This window comes from Mirounga angustirostris, unplaced genomic scaffold, assembly GCF_029215605.1.
Source record: "Mirounga angustirostris isolate CCGP_5_RB_7025 unplaced genomic scaffold, mMirAng1.0.hap1 SCAF_15, whole genome shotgun sequence".
Classification (NCBI taxonomy): domain Eukaryota; kingdom Metazoa; phylum Chordata; class Mammalia; order Carnivora; family Phocidae; genus Mirounga; species Mirounga angustirostris.
In genome coordinates, this window is record NW_026991723.1 from 43,206,375 (window position 1) to 43,227,591 (window position 21,217).

At 41.0% G+C, this 21,217-nt stretch overlaps 1 protein-coding gene across 4 annotated transcripts in view; it reads left to right on the forward strand.

Moving 5' to 3' along the window:
* Positions 1 to 21,217, forward strand: part of SH3GL2 (SH3 domain containing GRB2 like 2, endophilin A1) — a 218,429-nt gene that overhangs the window by 21,778 nt on the left and 175,434 nt on the right. The window contains exon 2 of one of the 4 annotated variants that reach the window (XM_064580139.1): positions 9,253 to 9,357. The exons of the other annotated variants lie outside the window; for them this stretch is intronic. Within the exon in view, the coding sequence (XP_064436209.1) occupies positions 9,253 to 9,357 (105 nt within the window). The remainder of the gene's footprint in view (positions 1 to 9,252; positions 9,358 to 21,217) is intronic. 4 annotated transcript variants of the gene reach the window in all.

The window sequence follows — 21,217 nt, forward strand, 5'->3', positions numbered from 1 at the left end:
GCTGAGATCTCTCTGCTCTGAGGCAGAGGGTTGGAAATGGTCTCTTCTGCTCTGACTCGCGGAAGAGATGCGGAAAGCCGCCAGAGAACAAAAGCCCCCAAAACTGATTCCCGCTGAGCCCATCCCCCGCCACAGGGGGACAGGGCAACTCCGCCCAAACAGGGTTGCCTGAGTAACAGCGCGGCAGGCCCCTCCCCCAGAAGACAGGCTGGGAAAACAAGAGGCCAGCAACCCTAAGGTCCCAAGAAAAAAGGTGCATCTTGCTTGGGTTCTGGTCAATAATTTGGACTCTATACATTCCCTCAAACACCCATCAACAGAATGACTAGGAGGAGGAATCCCCAAAATAGAAAAGACTCAGAGATTTTGACTTATGCTGCAGATTTACAAATGGATGCAGATATAACCAAGATGTTGGAGATGGAATTCAGGCTAGCAATTGTGAAGACAATGGCTAGAATAGAGAAATCAATTAATGACAACATAGAGTCTCTAAGGGCAGAAATGAAAGGTGAATTGGCAGAACTTAAAAATGCTATCAATGAGATCCAATCCAATCTAGATAATCTAACAGCTAGGGTAACTGAGGCAGAAGAGAGAATAAGCGACCTGGAAGACAATATAATAGATAAAAAGGGAAAAGAGGAGGCCAGGGAAAAACAACTCAGAATCCATGAAAATAGAATCAGAGAAATAAGTGACACCATGAAGCGTTCCAATGTCAGAATAATTGGAATCCTGGAGGGAGTGGAGAGAGAGGACTAGAAGATGTATTTGAGCAAATCGTAGCTGAGAACTTCCCTAATCTGGGGAAGGAAATGAACATTTGCGTCCTAGAGGCAGAGAGGACCCCTCCCAAGATCAAGGAAAACAGGCCAACACCCCGGCATGTAAGAGTAAAACTCCCAAATCTTAGAACCAGGAAAACCATCTTAAGGGCAGTTAGGGGGAAGAGATTCCTTACGTACAGAGGGAGGAACATCAGAATAACGTCAGACCTATCCACAGAGACCTGGCAAGCCAGAGAGGGCTGGCAAGACACATTCAGGGTACTAAAAGAAGAACATGCAGCCAAGAATACTTTATCCGGCAAGGCTGTCATTTAGAATGGATGGAGAGATGCAGAGCTTCCACGACCGGCAGAAACTGAAAGAATATGTGACCACTAAGCCGGCCCTGCAAGAAATATTAAGGGGGGTTCTATAAAAGGAGAAAGACCCCAAGAGTGATATACAACAGAAATTTATAGGGACAGTCTATAAAAACAACATCTTCACAGGCAACATGATGACAATTAATTCATATCTTTCAATAATCACTCTCAACGTGAATGGCCTAAATGCTCCCATAAAACGGCACAGGGTTGCAGATTGGATAAAAAGACAGGACCCATCCATATGCTGCCTACAAGAGACTCATTTTGAACCTAAAGATACATCCAGACTGAAAGTGAAGGGATGGAGATCCATCTTCCATGCCAGCGACCTCAAAAGAAAGCTGGGGTAGCAATTCTTATATCAGACAAATTAGATTTTAAACTAAAGTCTGTAATTAGAGACACGGAAGGACACGATATCATTCTTAAAGGGTCTATCCAACAAGATCTAACAGTTGTAAATATCTATGCCCCCAGCATGGGAGCAGCCATCTACATAAGCCAACTGTTAACCAAAATAAAGTCATATTGATAACAATACGTTAATTGTAGGAGACCTCAATACTCCACTCTCAGCAATGGACAGATCATCTAAGCAGAAAATCAACAAGGAAACAAGAGCTTTGAATGATACATTGGGCCAGATGTACCTCATAGATATTTACAGAACATTCCACCCTAAAACAACAGAATACTCATTCTTCTCAAGCGCACATGGAACTTTCTCCAGAATAGACCATGTACTGGGTCACAAATCAGGTCTCAACTGATACCAAAAGATTGAGATTATTCCCTGCATATTCTCAGACCACAATGCTTTAAAACTGGAGCTCAATCACAAGAAAAAATTTGGAAGAAATTCAAACCCTTGGAAGCTAAAGACCACTCTGCTCAAGAATGTTTGGGTCAACCAGGCAATCAAAGAAGAACTTAAACAATTCATGGAAATCAATGAGAACGAAAACACATCGGTCCAAAACCTATGGGATACTGCAAAGGCGGTCCTAAGGGGGAAATACATAGCCATCCAAGCCTCACTCAAAAAAATAGAAAAATCCTGAATTCACCAACTAACTCTACACCTTAAAGAACTAGAGAAAAAGCAACAAATGATGCCTAAGCCACGCATTTGAAGAGAAATAATTACAATTAAAGCAGAGATCAATGAATTAGAAACCAGAAACACAGTAGATCAGATCAACAAAACTAGTAGTTGGTTCTTTGAAAGAATTAATAAGATCGATAAACCACTGGCCAGACTTATCCAAAAGAAAAGAGAAAGGACCCAAAATAATAAAATTATGAATGAAAGGGGAGAGATCACGACTAACACCAAGGAAATAGAAACAATTATTAGAAATTATTATCAACAACTATATGCCAATAAACTGAGCGATCTGGATGAAATGGAGGCCTTCCTGGAAACCTATAAGCTGCCAAGACTGAAACAGGAAGAAATTGACAACCTGAATAGGCCAATAACCAGTAACGAGATTGAAGCAGTGATCAAAAACCTCCCAAAAAACAAGAGCCCAGGGCCTGATGGATTCCCTGGGGAATTCTACCAAACATTCAAAGAAGAAATAATACCTATTCTACTGAAGCTGTTTAAAAAAATAGAAACAGAAGGAAAACTTCCAAACTCATTCTATGAGGCCAGCATTACCTTAATCCCCAAACCAGGCAAAGACCCCATCAAAAAAAGAATTTCAGACTGATATCCCTGATGAATATGGATTCCAAAATCCTCAACAAAATCCTAGCTAATAGGATCCAACAATACATGAAAAGGATCATCCACCACGACCAAGTGGGATTTATCCCCGGGATGCAAGGGTGGTTCAACATTCGCAAATTAATCAGTGTGATAGAACACATTAATAAGAGGAGGGAGAAGAACCATACGGTCCTCTCAATTGATGCAGAAAAAGCATTTGACAAAATACAACATTCTTTCCTGATTAAAACTCTTCAGAGTATAGGGATAGAGGGAACATTCCTCAAGTTCATAAAATCCATCTATGAAAAACCCACAGCAAATATCATCCTCAATGGGGAAAAGCTGAGAGGCTTTCCCTTAAGATCAGGAACACGTCAAGGATGCCCACTCTTGCCACTATTGTTCAACATAGTACTAGAAGTCCTAGCAACAGCAGTCAGACAACAAAAAGAAATAAAAGGTATTCAAATTGGCAAAGAAGAAGTCAAACTCTCTCTTTTCGCAGACGACATGATACTTTATGTAGAAAACCCAAAAGACTCCACCCCCAAATTACTAGAACTCATTCAGCAATTCAGTAATGTGGCACGATACAAAGTCAATGCACAGAAATCAGTTGCTTTCTTATACACTAACAACGCAACTGTAGAAAGAGAAATTAGAGAAACGATTCCATTTACAATAGCACCAAAAACCATAAGATACCTCGGAATAAACCTAACCAAAGAGGTAAAGGATCTATACTCTAGGAACTACAAAACACTCATGAAAGAAATTGAAGAAGACACAAAAAGATGGAAAAATATTCCATGCTCATGGATCGGAAGAATAAACATTGTTAAATAGTCTATGCTACCCAGAGCAATCTATACCTTCAATGCCATCCCAATCAGAATTCCAATGACATTTTTCAAAGTGCTGGAACAAACAATCCTAAAATTTGTATGGAATCAGAAAAGACCCCGAATCGCCAAGGAAATGTTGAAAAAGAAAAACAAAGCTGGGGGCATCATGTTGCCTGATTTCAAGCTATATTACAAAGCTGTGATCACCAAGACAGCATGGTACTGGCCCCAAAACAGACATATAGACCAATGGAACAGAATAGAGAACCCAGATATGGACCCTCAACTCTATGGTCAAATAATCTTTGACAAAGCAGGAAAAAACATGTAATGGAAAAAAGACAGTCTCTTCAATAAATGGTGCTGGGAAAATTGGACAGCCACATGCAGAAGAATGAATCTCGACTATTCTCTAACACCATTCACAAAGATAAACTCAAAGTGGATGAAAGACCTCAATATGAGACAGGAATCCATCAAAATCCTAGAGGAGAACACAGGCAGTAACCTCTTTGACATCGCCTACAGCAACTTCTTTCAAGATACATCTCCAAAAGCTAGTGAAGCAAAAGCAAAAATGAACTTCTGGGACTTCATCAAGATAAAAAGCTTCTGCACAGCAAAGGAAACAATCAACAAAACAAAGAGGCAACCCACAGAATGGGAGAAGATATTTGCAAATGACACTACAGATAAAGGGCTGGTATCCAAGATCTATAAAGAACTTCTCAAACTCAACACCCAAAAAACAAATTATTAAGTCAAAAAGTGGGCAGAAGATATGAAAAGATACTTCTCTGAAGAAGACATACGAATGGCTAACAGACACGTGAAAAAATGTTCATCATCATTAGCCATCAGGGAAATTCAAATCAAAACCACATTGAGATACCACCTTACACCAGTTAGAATGTCAAAAATGGACAGGGAGAGAAACAACAAATGTTAGAGAGGTTGTGGAGAAAGGGGAACCCTCTTACACTGTTGGAATGCAAGTTGGTACAGCCACTTTGGAAAACAGTGTGGAGATTCCTCAAAAATTTAAAAATAGAGCTACCCTATGATCCAGCAATTGCACTCCTGGGTATTTACCCCAAAGACACAGATGTAGTGAAAAGAAGGGCCATATGCACCCCAATGTTCACAGCAGCAATGTCCGCAATAGCCAAACTGTGGAAATAGCCGAGATGCCCTTCAGCAGATGAATGGATAAAGAAGATGTGGTCCATATATACAGTGGAATATTACTCGGCCATCAGAAAGGATGAATACCCAACTTTCTTTTTTTTTTTTTTTTTTAGATTTTATTTATTTATTTGACACACACAGAGAGAGACAGCTAGAGAGGGAACACAAGCAGGGGGAGTGGGAGAGGGAGAAGCAGGCTTCCTGCCGAGCAGGGAGCCCGATGCGGGGCTCGATCCCAGGACCCCGGGATCATGACCTGAGCCGAAGGCAGACGCTGAACGACTGAGCCACCCAGGCGCCCCTGAATACCCAACTTTTACATCAACATGGATGGGACTGGAGGAGATTATGCTAAGTGAAATAAGTCAAGCAGAGAAAGTCCATTATCATATGGTTTCACTTATTTGTGGAACATAAGGAATAGCATGGAGGACATTAGGAGAAGGAAGGGAAAAATGAGGGGGGAGGAATTGGAGGGAGAGATGAACCATGAGAGACTATGGACTCTGAGAAACAAACAGGGTTTTAGAGGGGAGGTGGGAGAGGGGATTGGTTAGCTCGGTGATGGGTATTAAGGAGGGCACGTACTGCATGGAGCACTGGGTGTTATACAAAAACAATGAATCGTGGATCACCACATCAAAAACCAGTGATGTATGGTGACTAACATAACATAATAAAATAAAAAAAAATCTAGTAATAAAAAGTACAGGTATGTTGTGGTAATTTGGTATATGGTAAAGACAGCATTTCAAATCAGTGGAAAAAAGGGAATATTCATAAATAATGTTGGGATAGTTATCCATTTGGAAAATAAACAGGATCCTTTTATCACGCTTTATACTCAAATTTTAGGTGGTTGGAAATGTATGAAGGTAAAAGAATGTAAAGTAGTAAAGGGAAAATATGGGTTATCTTGAGGCAGAGAAACACTTTCTGAATATGATTGGTAAGGTGCACAGACTGTAGACTAAAGTGGGGTGATTTTTGCTGCACAAAAATGAACTTCTAAGTAGCAAAAGAATTCTAAATATGATTGAAATGGCCAATGGGATTAAAATATGCAGTGTACAACTATAAAATAATATAGACCAAACCCAGCTTTGGCAAGGGTATGGTGCCAAGGATTACTGTCACGTCCTGCAGGTTCTTCATTTCTGGAAGCCATTTAGGCAATGTGTGTCGAGGTATAGATTCCCTTTGATTAAGGCACTTCTCGGAACTTATCACAAGTAGGAAAATTGGAGACCTGTGCAAAGACAGATATTCAGAATTCATCACTCTGTTAATGGTGGTAAAATATTGGTACAGTCACATAGTGGAGTTCTATGTGGCCATTAAAAATGATGTAATCTGCCCCTGTTCGTGTGGGCACCTTGCCTTTGATATATTTGGGGGCATATGTAGCAAGAACCTATATGTAAAATTGTGGGCACGACCTGTGTCTGAACGTGTGGCTGGATGGACGTTTAGTACAAGGTTCACAATGTTATTAGTTATCTCTAGATGTGGGCTTTTGAAAGCTTTCTTTTCCTTAAATTTTGTGGATGTTGTTTCATTAAAACATATTATCTTTTGATAATAAGAAAAGTCTTTAGAAAATGAGAATAAGTAAGACTGTATCTTTTAATTTTTTTCTGATCTGAACAGTTTTCTAGCTTATGAAATGAAAAAGTAAGACATTTTCTTATCCCTTTATAAGTTTTTAAATTCTTGTAACACTTATTTTTGGCTCCTGTAAATGCTATTCCCATATTTGGCATTCCTAGCCATGGTGTTAGAGATGTTTGAAATATTCAGGGTACTGAACAGAAGGTCAAACACAAAGAAGGAAATGGGGTTCAGAAGCATTTTCATTAAAATTGCATGAATACTGGAGTTTATTCTACAGCACAAAGCCTTCCTAGATGAACTGGATCAATGTTTAATAGAAACGCCGCCTTTTAAGGATCTCTTTCTTAAAGTCTTCTGTTTTTAATTAAATGTCCTATGTTCTTTAACCTTAAAAGATAGAGTAAGACAAAGGAGGGAGAAACAAAACAAAACATCCACGTCAAAGATAGGAGTGTAATGTCAAAGGGAGAATTTTAAATAACCTCCCTACACAGACTCTCCCTCTCTCTTATTCTCTCCCCCCTCCCTCTTTCTCTCTCTCCCTCTTCCCTGGGAGATAATATTAAACAGTACAGCTGGTTCAGATTATGATCTTTTCTCAGTCGCATCTTCAGAGAACAGTTTAATAAAGCATTAATTATGTAGCAGCCCCATACACACTGTAGATAGGGATAATCTAGCTACATAACTTTGCTAATGATATATCTATAGAGTGCTATTTCTATCCTATTGTAAGGTATCCATTTTTAGTTACTAGGGGTATGCTGATTTCACAACTACAAGCAGCCATTTGATATTCAACACTGTATCTGGTTCAATGAGTATGTACCACTGTTTTGGATTTTGTAGAGAATGAACTTTAAAGATAGGTTTCATGATATTCCCCAGTGTGGGGACACATTTGGGATTTACAAAAAATCTACCCATTGTCCTAGGTGAGTGAATGTTAGAAGGCAGAGGGAAGAAAGGGATAAATTGTCTATGTAGGTAAAAAATGCCAGGTGAATTTAAGGGTCGGGGTTTAGGATACGAAGATTTTAACACATTGTTGGAGTGGCAATAGATAGCATATTTCTATAAATTTTGTTTATTTTGTTTGTTTGCATGCATGTTGTTTCTCCAGCTTTATCGCACCACCTGGCATCTTCAGTGGCTAGCACAAGCCCAGGTGGGGATGGGGATGGGTGTGTCTGTCATGCACAGGTTTGTCTCCTTTTGGTTGTTGAAGCTCATGTGGTATCATATTCTTTAATCTGAACCAATCTGTTACAAAGGACATTTAGCAAAATGGGTGAAAGGTGGAAAAATTAAATGCAGGGCTTAAGTTCAGAGGATATTTTTAGACTTAGAAGCAGTTTGCTGCTTTTTATGAAATGGTCAAGTATAATTAATGGTTCATGTTTCCCTCTTTGTTCATATTTTTCTTTAAAGGTTGAAATATTGGTTTTAACTGTGTGTGTGTGTGTATGTGTGTGTATTTGGTTCTCTAGGTTCATGGAAGTGTGGTTATTTTGTCTAATGACTATATGGATAGTATTTCCTTTTATTCCTTCCAAAGCATCTTTTTTTTAGTTGTTACAGAAATCAGATCTTCACATAAGCTTCAGAAAAGGTGAAGTTATATATTAAAATAAACCATGACAGTAATTAAAAATTTTTTTAATTGCTAGAAATAAAGGAGGAAGCCAGTGAGTGGTTAATTGACATTGTTAATTTTCAGGTCCTCTTGAATGCTTAAGCAGAGCCAGGAGTAATTTTTTTTAGATCAGTTTGAGTGGTACATTTGACGACTTGAGTCCTCCCTTCAGAACTTGGGATATGGCCATTGGGGGAGTGAGTTTCACTGCAGGGAATTATCTGTCTGTATTGGATTTGATTCTGTCAAATAGTTAGAATTAATTCTAGTTCTAGTAGTTACAAAAGAGAAGTGGTCAAGCTTTTTGTGCTGGAGGTCTTGTAGATCATTTCAGACAAGGGAAGCTGGGGCCTCACCATTTTAAGTGCCCTGCAGAAAGCCTTCTGGTTTAACTTGATGAGACCCGGTTATTCCTTCCAACACTCCCAACCTTTGAAAACCAAATTGGCTTCCTTTATATAAAGTGTTGAAAAATGACAAGCTTTGTTATTGGATGGTAGGACTTTTAAAAGAGGAAGAGACTGGAGAATGACGATCAGACATCCTTGACATTCTCCTCTGGACTCAAGGCAGGATGCTCTTGGCATCGCAGCCTCCTTCCTCAGGATCAGGCTTGCGAGAGACAGAAGTGATCCTAACTCATGGGATCATGACTTGGAATGGGGCTTTGGGCTTCCAATGTTTTTGTGAAGTTGCTTGCAATAACCTTTGAATTTGTTCTCAGGGCACTATCTAAACAAACTGGGTCTGTCCTGCCACTCCTCTGCCTTGAGGCTTGGCTTCCTATATACTACTTCAGCCCACGAGGTCCTTTAGAAATGTTCCTGTGTCTCTGTGGTCCTGTCTTCTCCAAGATGCTGCATCACATGCAGGAACATTTCTTTAGGTTATTTATCTCAAAACCCAGCCAGTGGCATGTCAGTTTGATTGTTATTATCGCAACTCTTTTGTTTTACTTAAGGAGTTTTGGTAGGTCACGGTTGAAGTCAGTTAATTTTACTGGCTAAATTATGATGAAGCATAGAAAACTCTCTCTGATTTGGTACATTTTTGCCAAAACATTTTTGTGTGACTTTAGCTTTTCTCTTTCCAGGTGTTTTGTAGTATATTCTGCTCTCGAGGCACGAGGCACCGGAGCTGCTTTCTCTCTTTCAGCCTTGCCTCCCGGAGATTGGCAGGTCTGGTGACTGTTGAAAAGGTAGATCTTGCCTTTTAGGTGAGACTTGACCCCTCGTGTAGGGAGTGACCTGGTCCCATTTGGAACTAGCAGTGTAAAAAACAAATGTTACTGATTTGTGAAAGAATTAGAAGTGATGGTAAGAACACGATTGATTGTCGTACTTTCCTCTTTATTCTTCCTTTTTTTTTTGAAAATGGAATGAGGGCAGGTAGGAAACACATGAACCAGAATGAAACAATTTCTTGTAAGAATAACAAATGACTTCTATTGCTGAATCGTTTGTCTTTTTATTTGTTTATTTGAACTAACTGCAGTGTGATTGAGAAATCCTACAGTTTTTCTAAAAACTAATGTGCTGTCAGGAACGCTCCACCTTAAATCCCCTGCAAAGTGTATTCAGATCTTTCTCATTATGGTACCTTTTTGGGAGATTATTTTCTTTAGGCAGCATGTGTTTATTTTATTCTTCAGTCGTAGGCAGAGAGCCATGCTTGCGATGGGAGCCTGGGCCTCGTGAGGGAGCAGTGCTGTGTGTGTCTGATTTCCATGACATGGTACCCAGTGTCGGGGCCTGTGCTTAGAGAGCTGGGTTCAGTTCAGGAAGGTGATTTGCTTATGAGAAATCTCCTGATACGTTAAGTATTTTTTAACATAAATTGAATCCATTTTACCGCCTTAAAAACCCAGTTACCTGGATACCCATGTCAACATTATAGTCACAATAGGCAAAGTGTTACGTATCCATCAACAGACGAAGGGATGAACAGATATGTGGTCTGTCCATACAGTGGAATATTATTTGGTCTTTTTTTTTTTTTTTAAGATTTTATTTATTTGCGAGAGAGAGAAAGAGAGAGAGCATGAGAGGGAGGAGGGTCAGAGGGAGAAGCAGACTCCCTGCCGAGCAAGGAGCCCAATGCGGGACTCATCCAGGGACTCTAGGATCATGACCTGAGCCGAAGGCAGTCGCTTAACCGACTGAGCCACCCAGGCGCCCTGTTATTTGGTCTTAATAGGAAGGTTCCTGTCATATGCTACACGATAAACTTTAACGACATTATGCTAAGTGAAATAGCCAGTTACAAAGACAATTACTGTATGGTCCCACTCATATGAGGTACCTAGACTGGTCAGATTCATTGAGGCCAAAAGTAGAATGGTAGTTGCCGGGCTGGGGGAAGGGGAGTGGGAAGTTATTGTTCAGTGGGTACAGAGTTTCAATTGGAGAAGATGAAAAAATTTCTGGAGACAGATGGTGGTGATGATTGTACAACAGTGTGAGTACTTAATGCCAATGAACCCTACTCTTAAAATGGTTGGTGTGATAAATTTAACGTTACCTATATTTTGTCACAATTAAAAACAACAACCCAGAATAAATCACTCTGATTTTTTTGGGGAAGGGGGGGCTTTGGCCACAGTGGGGTGTGTTTCTCCTGGTCCTATAATTGGTGCTGGGCATGATAGAGTGAGCAAAACTATTGGTCAGAAGGCACCCTACACATCATCTGCTCTGGCACTCACATTTGACAGGTGAGAAGCCAGGTCTCAAGTGAGGTGATTTGCCCACTTCATTGGTGGGTGTAATCCACCCACCTTCTGGCTCATCCAGTCTTCGGTGGAGGCAGGATAAAGAATAGTAAGAAGTGGGATGTAGAGTCATACTGCCTGGGTTCTGCTCTTGTATCCAAATTCACAGACGGTTAAATTCTCCAATCCTGTTTCTGAATCTATAAAATGGGAACTGTACCAGTATTCCATGAGGTTTTTATGCAAATTAATTGAGTTGACCCATATTAGGCACTTAGCTTGGTGTTCTTGTGCAAAAATAAGTAACAGATGAGTGTTAGCCATTTATTATCACTATTGTTTTGTTACTGTATTGTTTTGTTGTTTTGTTGTTGTTGTTACCGGCTTCTGCTGCAAGGAGGACTGGGGACAGAGGCCTTGGGAGTGAGGCTCAGTGGTAATCACCTGTTGGCTCTCTCTCCTTAGCCAAACTGCTGTCCGTGTTAACCAGTGTGAAACAGGGTGGATGAAATGCTCATCTTGCTGCGGTGATTGTGAAGGGAGGGACTGACCACTCGCTTCGTCAGTGCTAGTAATCTTGTCAGTCTTGGTGCTTAGGACAGGTCACTGCAGTCCGGAGGCCTGGCCTCTACCAAGTTATGGTCTTCAAGGGCGTGCTGAGAGCGGCCGTGCCAAGCTCTGACTTCTGGCTGAGGGTGCAGGTGTGTTCTCTGGGGTCTGCTTTCCAAGCCTTCTTGAGGAAAGGTCACTGACTCCTTTGGGTCAGTTGTCCCCAGAGGTTGTCAGCCTGCAGGTGGAGTTTGGCTGAGTTTGAAGCATGGACGGAGGTATGAGTGTTACTGTGCAAGTACTTGTGTTTCTGACCCTGGATGAAAAGCGTCCCTCACTACTGACTCATGTCTTGTTAGCTCTTTTTTTTTACTTGCTCAGCTTTACCAGCTTATGGGGGAAGACTTCATCCAGATTTGAGATTACCAGGGAGGTCATTTGTGCTCAAGGAAAATTCCTTTAACAAACGAGTACTGAGCACTCGTGTGCCTAGCAGGGAGTAAGTGGCTGGAGATGGAAAGGGAATTAAACGACCTTGCCCTGGGGCAGTTCAGCCCTCTGCGGCCCGAGAACTGGAAAAGAACCGGCAGAGATGATTTTCTTAGGCCAGGCAGCTCCTGGGCGAGGAGGACTAGAGCCAGTGTTGTGGTCATAACATGTATCATTTAAATGTGTGTGTGCTTATGTTCGGTGTATGTGTAAGTGTTCACATGTAAGTGAAATATATATGATAGACGGCATATCAAAAAATGCATGGCATGATGTTTGTCACAGTGTGTGACATCCCTAAAGAACCTCTCAGTATTGCGGACATCCAAACTGAGTGAATCCAGAATGACTTGAAAACTGGTGCCAGAATGGGCAGAGGACCCGGCTTCGGTCTGGGTCTGCGCACACTCCCCCATATCAGGCCCACGCACTAAGTGGACTTGGGGGTTTCATCAAAGTCATCAAATAATTTTATCTGCTCTAAACTTTCCACACTTGACTCCATGATCACTTTCACTAATGGCTTATTCTTTTTCCAAGTAGTCTGATCCAGTGGTTCTCAACCCTCACTGCTGAGTTAGTATCTCTTGGGGGAACTTAAAAAAAAAAAAATACCCCACACCTCTCCAGACCAGTTGAAGGAGAGGCTTCCCAAGGGATACCAACACGCAGCCTGAGCTGAGCACCACAGCCCATCCTTTGCTTAAATAGCATCCGCTCTCCCTTTCGATTGATGTGAACTGTGCTCATCTTCTTGTCTTAATGGCCCATCGCTGTACCAGTTGGGTTTCTTCTCGTTAGCCATCCTGAGAGGTCTGAGCTAGGAGACAAAAAGCTAAAATCCGTTTAGAAAGTTGATTATCAGATTTAATTGATGTCTTTGGTGAAGCGAAAGCTCAATATTCTCCCAGAGTCTGTCACCTAACATTTTCTCTTTGATGTTTTCATTTTTCTCCATGAGGTAGGTAAAAGAGGGGTTTAGTGTTAGATGTTCTGTGTTCCGTGATGCTGATAACCACAACCACCACACATAAATAAAACTGTGAAATTCAAGGTGTGTCTTGGATAGCTTCGCTTCTTATCTAGGCACCTCTCTTCTGGCACTGAAATGGCAGTTCAGAGATGGAGCATCTGCAGTCGTTGACTTCCTGTGAATTCCTCTGAGAGGTGGAAACACCTCCACAAAAACAGTGCTCCCGGAGGCGCGTGCTCACCAACCGATGCCCTTTCATCCCCACCCTCTTGTAGGGACTGCTACAGAGGAAGAGAAGCTGTGTGTCCAGGCAAAGGGCTATTTTACTGTGCTCTTTAAAACAAGGACACATTTAGCTGAACTGTTAGGTCAAATAAATCCTATTATGGCCTTTTCCAAAGTATTTTTTGCATAGGCTCTCTATTCATAGTCTGTATATTTACATCAGATTATAGAACGTGCAGTTGGCTCTTCGACTTGTTTCTTCAGAATTGGAATGGCTAAAACTTCCAGAAGGCTCTGAGAGTTTGCCTGTTGTGATTCTGTTTGCATCAACCCACAGCAGAATTGCCTCTGTTGAGGTTACCTGAAAAATAAGTTTGTGCCACTTGGTCCCATCGCAAACTGATCACGCAGAGTCATGGGTTGAACATCGTTCATTTAATGCTATATTGAATACTTTCTGCTCCAAATACTTGTGCTCAATGCTGGATATATTGATGATATGAAATGTTTTTTTACCCTGAAGAAATTAAGGATTTTTCTTTCCCTGTAGCCTACCTGTTGAATTTAAAACGGAATCCTTGTGTTTGCCGGGCTGACTTGCACTTGTATGTAAACAACTGAGGAAGTTAGTTATTTAGAAATACATATTTTTTGAATTTGGAATTTGGAAGCAACCCTCTTCATGGTCAGACCTTATTGTAGAAATCTGGTAAAGGACACTTTGATAAACAGGTTTGCCTCTCCCCCACCCAGATAGGTTGGAAGTAACAAGTATTTTCATTTTGAGTCATACTTTCTCAAGTGAAGTGACAGTCTGTTGACGGATGAAGCACAGTGATATTTTAAGCTGCTTTGACATTCCTGAGGAAAGCATTGTCAGGAACAGAGCCCTGAAGTTTGAGAGTTCTACATGCTTTTGTGATTCTTCACTATTTCTCCTGACATAGACATTTCAAGAAAAGCAGATAAAATTATTCCAGGTTCCAAGCAAAGGAGCTGTCATCTGGATTTGAGGTTGAAATTAGGTTGGGAAAAACATGAATTGTGTTCAGTAACATACAAGTGGAAATACAATTTAACTAAACCTTTTTAGTGCTAGTAATGTAAGACGCCTAAAATTCCTATGGAGGTGGCTGCCTTGCTCTTAATTCACAATAATGTAAAAAATAACAAAGTTTTAGTAAAGCAGCTCTTTTGGTGGATGGAGATCTAAGAGACCCACTGACACATAAAGATGCTCTGTTCTTCCACTGTCCTTATCCACATGGTAAACATATCCCAGCTTCTGCTGCTTCTGCGTCACCCATTTGGGGCTCTGGGGGATGCAGAGCTGATGAAGGCACCGTCCTTACCCCGAGTGGGCTTCCATCTATTAAGTGCTCAGCATTACTGAGCACTTCCTGAACAGTCATCTCCTTAGTCCAGTGATGTTTGGAGTGGCATCCCCATTTATAGACACACCAGTGGAAGTGCAGAGAGGGAAGAGCTTCCTCAAGATCACAGTTTATACGAGGGAGAATTAGGATGCGAACCCAGGCTGTCCAGCCTGAGCATCAAGTAGTTTAGATGAAATTTTTCTGGGATTTTGTGAGGGAGGGTTGAGACCAAAGAGAAGGAGCAAAAATGTTCAGCCTTGTGTTTAAGCAAATCCATTGGGCACTCCTTTTGGGTCATGGTCTTTACCTGTAAAAGTCTGACAGGTATGAAGGTAGCAAATCAAATGCCTACAGAAGCCAGGCAGACAGAGGAGTGAAGCCTGCAGGGGGACAGGGGTAAGCTGGAAATCTTCCCAATGGGGCAGACTCTGCAGCAGTAGCCCTAGGAAGGTGAGCCCAGCGTGGCTGGTCTTGAGTAGGGCAGTTAAGGTTTGAAAAACATCTGTGGGTCATGAAGATAGGTCTTTGGGCTCTATCAAGTTCGTAAGTCTCTAATGGCCAACTCTGGACATGTACTTGAAAGCATTTTGGGGAGAATTATTGAGCATGTGGAAAAAACAGTTTGTTTTCTTTTTTTTTTTTAAAGATTTTATTTTTATTATTTATTTGACAGAGAGACACAGCGAGAGAGGGAACACAAGCAGGGGGAGTGGGAGAGGGAGAAGCAGGCTCCTTGCAGAGCGGGGAGCCCGACGCGGGACTCGATCCCAGGACCCCGGGATCATGACCCGAGCCGAAGGCAGTTGCTTAACTGACTGAGCCATCCAGGCGCCCAAAACAGTTTGTTTTCTAAACGAAAGTTACAGGTCCTATTACAGAACTCCGGCTGAGCTCTGTAAGGCTGCTGCCTGAGAAGGGCACATGCTTCCTAGCACATCCCTGCTTGGGCTGTCCTTGGTGGGTGGGAGACTCTTGGAAACCATAGCAACAACTATTGCAAGATGTGCTGCACCAGCACTTTTCCCTGAGTCATTTTGCTGTTTCTGAACATGCCAGGCTACTAACAAAGGTATTTTCTGATGCAGGTGTACTGCACAAGTATTTATTTGTAAGTTAGGGTGGAACCCTTGGTACCACTAAATCGGATTTTTCTTAAGTCGGTGATTCTGTTATGCTATCACCTGTGTGCAGTTTTTTTAGTGTGGGGGAGCAGAGGGAGTGGGAGAGAGAGAATCTTAAGCAGGTTCCACACCCAGCGTGGAGCCTGACGCACGGCTCCATCTCACAACCCTGAGATCATGACCTGAGCCAAAATCAAGAGTCGGATGCTTAACCGTTTGAGCCACCCAGGCACCCCACCTGTCTGCAATTTTAACTCTACAGGTGTGGATTTGATATGATTTGATAGTTTCCTTTCTTTTCACCCTTTTAATTGATTTCTTGATTTATAGAAGTGATAACAAATGAGCTTCTGAAGATCAGTGCTGTGTGTGAGCACAGGGCTTTGATTCTGTTTACAGTATGTTCTGGCCGATAGGCATCTGCTAGGGCATTAGAGGAATAAAAGATGGGAGTTAAAGGCCTCTTACTCTTCTCAAGGAGTTTGATTTACACTGGGAGACACAAAAAGCATTTGTTTGACTGTGGGATTAGTTTCAGTGATTAATGTATTTGGAATGACTATGGTGATTTTAACAAGGGTGAAAGCACCCTGAAATGGGAACCGAGAACTTTGGGGAAATCTTTGAACTGTTCAAGCACATGTTTTAGGAAACCAGGTGTAAGCATTGTGATGGTTGAATAATGTTTGGATTTGGGCGGCAGGCGGTGGGTAAGGGGGGTGGTTGGTCAGGGAGAGGAGTATAAATTTCACACAGTTTTAAAGCAAAGCCATTGTAGAGTAAATTTTCTAAAGTTTTGTTTTGTTTTAAGTTGTCTTCTATAAAATAGCTTGCTGACTTACAGGTAGAATTGTGATAAAAATAGGGTGGTGCCTTCTCAAAAGGAGGCCTTCTCTTATGTTATAGGAACACTTTTTCAAATGATTACATTGTAATTAGTTAACTCTTTCTTTAAGGTTCTGGGCTCCTTACACTAAAGTTAATACAGTTAAAAAATTACTGTGTGAATAGAAAGAGGATGTTAATAATACCAGAGTATTAAATAAGGCTTTCATTTCTTTTCAGTAAAGGTTATATTTTCTTAAATTGGCAGTTAACTATTTTTCCCATTTCTCTAAGACTGTGCTCACTCATTATGACAAATTTCATTTCATGAAAAATGAAAATAACTTTTAAATTAATTTTTGGTGTTCACAGTATAGACCTTATATAATAAATATAACATTGCAAATAGAAGATATACTTTATCAGTCTTATTTCATAAAGTTTAGCAATTATTTTGCTGTAAGGAAATGTACAAGTAGAGTAACTCCATCTGGTTTTGACTGTCTTGTAAGAAATAAGTCGGTGAGTAGCTTTTTAAAATCTTCTAAACTTGTTTCTGAAGCTGTTTTTAGAGAAATAGATCATAAATTTGGTATTTCTTGAACATTTTCATTATTATGAAAGTAACCTCTGAGGTTAATTTTTATGGCATAAGTATGGGTTCATGATACATACAGTATATTTTTGCTTTTGGTTGAATTGTTCATGAAAACTAAAATATATTCTACAGCAGAATAAGATTTCTCTTATCCTCGGGTCACTACAATTTAATAGAAAGGAAAGCTCATTTAGCACTTTACTGGCTCCAGTTCCTTCCGGCTACAGCATAATCAGAGACCGTGAAGGTTCATGTCATCGTAGTTGTATACGTGAGATGTGTGTGAAGTGAGTTTGGGACATCATATCTGGGACTCTGTGACTACTAACCAGAACTCCCTGTTACTAAGCTCATGATCTCATTCTGACATTCTCATAGGAAGCTGGTGGATGCCTAAGACATGGACTCAAGCTTTTGCTGCCTCTCAGAACATGTCCAGTTAACCTTGGTCACTGAGGTCTTCCTTCCCTGGGAACTGGCCATGCCTTCACTAAACCCTGTCAGAACAGAATGAGAAGGGGCCTTGCCTTAACTTTGATCTTCAGTGCCCACAGAAGGAGGCAACAGGAATTGCCAGCCCCCAGGCCTTGTCCTCTCTCTCTGCAGTACTGTGCCTGGTGGGACAGGGAGGAAAAGCCCTTCCTGGGATACTCTTGTGGCTGGACTTGTGGCAGTGGCTTTTGCCAGTGCTTTAGGATATGTTTGGAGTCTATATATGTGGTACAACATCTGTAGTGTGGGAAGGACACAAAACCCCCTTAGCCTTGCCAAACCTGGGAGCTTGCCATAAACGCAGAATCTCAGGCTCCACCCCAGACATAAGGAGTCCTAATTTGCACTTTAATAAGGCTTTCAGGTGATTTTTGTGTACATCAGGTTTGGGAAGCACCAGCTCTAGAACACAGAGGATAGGAGATCCTACAGTTGAAAATAAGGTCGGGGTATGTGTGCGTGGGTATGTCTGTGAGGATGCATTTCATTTTGTTTATGTTTGTAAATGTGAGCGTGTGTTCATCTCATTGTATTTTTGTAAAAATAACAGATTTCAAAATACAGTTCACAGACCATATCATTCACTCATTTAAAGTGTACAGTGGAATGGTTTTTAGTATATTCACAGACTTGTGCCACCATGAACAGTCAATTTCAGAACATTTTCATCACCCCAAAAAGAAACCCCATACCCACTTGCACACACTGACCTTTCCTCCCAAAGCCTACCCCTCTTCCTGAAGGCCCCCGACAATCACTCATGCACTTCAGCCTTTGTGGATTGGATCTGCCTATTCTGTACATTTCATACGGGAAAGAAGTCATGTCATACATGGTCCTTTGGGTCTGAATTCTCTCAGCATAATGTTTTTAAGCTCCATCCGTGTTGTAGCATGTATCTGTACTTGTTTCTGTTGCTGTCATTTTACCCGCCTTAAGTTTATTCTGAGCAGGAGTAAGGACATGCTGCCTTTTCTCTTATCCTTGATGCGCTTGAGACAGTCTTGTCATTGTAGGGTAAGAATTGACAAGAGTGATTTTCTTAGTGTGACCATTGCTTCTCTTATGTTACAAGCTCTAGGATCTGAGAGCTGTGTGACAGTGAAATACTAGGAGCATTGTTACATGCTTTCAAAATTGAAGAAATAAAATATTAGTGTTTTCCATTTTCCTTCCAAGTGAAGTTTTAATTCCTTAATTTTCGACCACTATTTCCATAAAAGCAGTGGTATGCCATCCATGCTCTGTTGAAAACTATGCTCGTCTTTACAAAATATCCAGCTGATGTTGGTGAAAATTAAAGTGACAAAATATTGTGTTCAGATAAATAGCAACAATGGCTATATTCTTGGCAAGAAACCACACGATTGTCCCTCCCCCAAGCAGTCTGTTCCCTTCCGTTCTGAATGTTTGGTAATTTTCAGCGTCCCAGAGGAAGACAGCACTTTTTTCCTTAGTTGTCTGTGCTAAGCTCTGAAAATTTTATGTGTCAAATAAAGGACCAATTTGTTTTCCTTTAAATATCTAAAGACCTTTTAAGGAATCTGTCATACATAATACCTTACCAATTTGGGGAAAATCTTTGCTTGGCTCTTGGGCTTTCCAGTGATCATTTCATAATGCATTCAGTGTGTGGTGACCAGGAAAAGAATGGCAGGAAAATGTTTTTATACCTATATAGAAGTTATTTTAGCATTTCACTGCTCTCTTGTTTGTTGATCCAGCGTTTGGAAATGCTTATATTGGTTTTAGCAACGTGAAAAGCTTTCCCTTTCCTTCTTCTCCCCTCCCTGACCAAAGCTCATGTTAATGCCACTAAATAACCAGTGCCTTATTTGGCTGGCTGCCTGGTAAACCAGATGACTGACAACAATACTGGAGATCTTGTGTGGTCACTTTCTAAAGGGTTTTGTGCTGCTTTTATACTTTTGTCTCCCTCTCCTACTTTGGTGGGTAGACTCAATTATTTGGCTCTGTTTGAGAAGGCTCTGGGCAAAATGCCACTCATCTATCTTTTCAACTTTTGGGGACCTGCTTTCTTAACAGATTTCTTTGGGATATAAGGTTCTTTCTTTAACCCGACTACTCTTTTTCTGGGTGCTGTAAAATGCTGATCCTTCTCAGCAAATCACAAACATTCAGTTCTTCTTCAGTGTCCTGACAAGGTTGCAGTGGTGTGTATGTACATTTGTGTGTATAATGCTGAGAGTGCATGGTTTCCAAGAAGAGAAAAATGATAAAAACCTTTGCCCCCTTTTGACTTGGAAATTAACATGACTGCATTAGCCAGATCCCTCTGTTGGAGGAAATGGGAAAGATTGGATTGAAACCTATGTCAAGGAAATTGACTTGGCTGGATTTCAGGTAGCAGAATGAGCTGGCCCACTAAAGATCTGTGACAGTATCTTTAGTGGCCCTGGAATTGGGACAGGATAACTATTTTTTGTAGTAGGTCAAACTCTGGGGAAAAAGGGCAGAAAACCAACATTCAGTGAGAATCTATGTGTCAGGGAGTGTTGTATAAACACTATGCACGTTCTTGTGTAATAGAACAACCCTGTGGGCTATGTATTGCTATTATTCTATTGTTATTATTATCACCACCACTGCTTTATGAATGGGGAAACTGAGGCCCAGAGAAGTTAACTGAGTTTGCTTAAGTTCTGTACCTGGGCAGTGGGCGATAGAGGCTGCTACCCCCAAAGCTGGTGTCTTTTTCTCCCAGGTGAGGTTTGTCTTTGCTCTTCTCTGCTCCTGTTCTTTAAAGGGTGCATTTGTCATGATGGTGAGAGGCTGATGAAAAAACAATCAGATCTAGGACAAAAATACGAGATCCCTTAAGAAGTTCAAATTTTTCTGCACCTGGATCACTATACGGTAGCATTTCAGGGTACAGGGGCAATCTTCCTGGACCTCCAGAGACCTACAGAGGTGCCAAGCTGCCCATGATGCCCCTTGATTAGGGAGAGCGCCCCATCAGATTCGCCTGAGAACGCCCTCCTCTCTCTGCTGCGAGGGTCCTCTGTTACTGTGGCCCTTTCTAACTACTCTGGCTGTATGATGCCTGCCCACAGGTGCTATGTGACTGGTAGTAACACTGCTGAGTGTTTCTTGCTCAATTTGGAGAATCAAAGTTTGACATCCTGATGAGCACCCTCCAGTAGACGGAGGCTAGGACCTGCCCAAAGTCTGTTTTGCAGAAAGTGTTTTCTGATACCTTTTAGCAGTTCTCAAACCATATAATTTACCAGCTATATTTTCTATGAATAAATTGGGCCTTAAAAAAAAACCTGTGTACTCTTTCCATCTGTAGCATTTCCCCTTATAACACCTTATTTTTTATTCCCCCTAGGAATGCATGCTCATTGTAAATAACTTAGAACAAAAGTTAAATGAAAAAAAGCCACTACCCCATTATGAAGAGATCCTTATTAAAAAAATTCTATATTTCTTTTCTATAGAAAAATACTAATGCTAATCTTGTAGACCTCAAATAGCAGTGTGATCATTTTAATCAGTTGACAATTTAGTAGTTTAAAAAATAGTTTTCCACAGTTTTGCTTTCTTTAGCGCTTGGTAGGTTGTAGTCCTTGAATAAGAAAGTTAAAACTTATGCTCAGTGGCAGGACCCCAGTGAGAATCAGGATTATGAGGCGGTCTGCATTTTGCCTTCTCCAGGTCTCCTAATTAATGTGGCAGT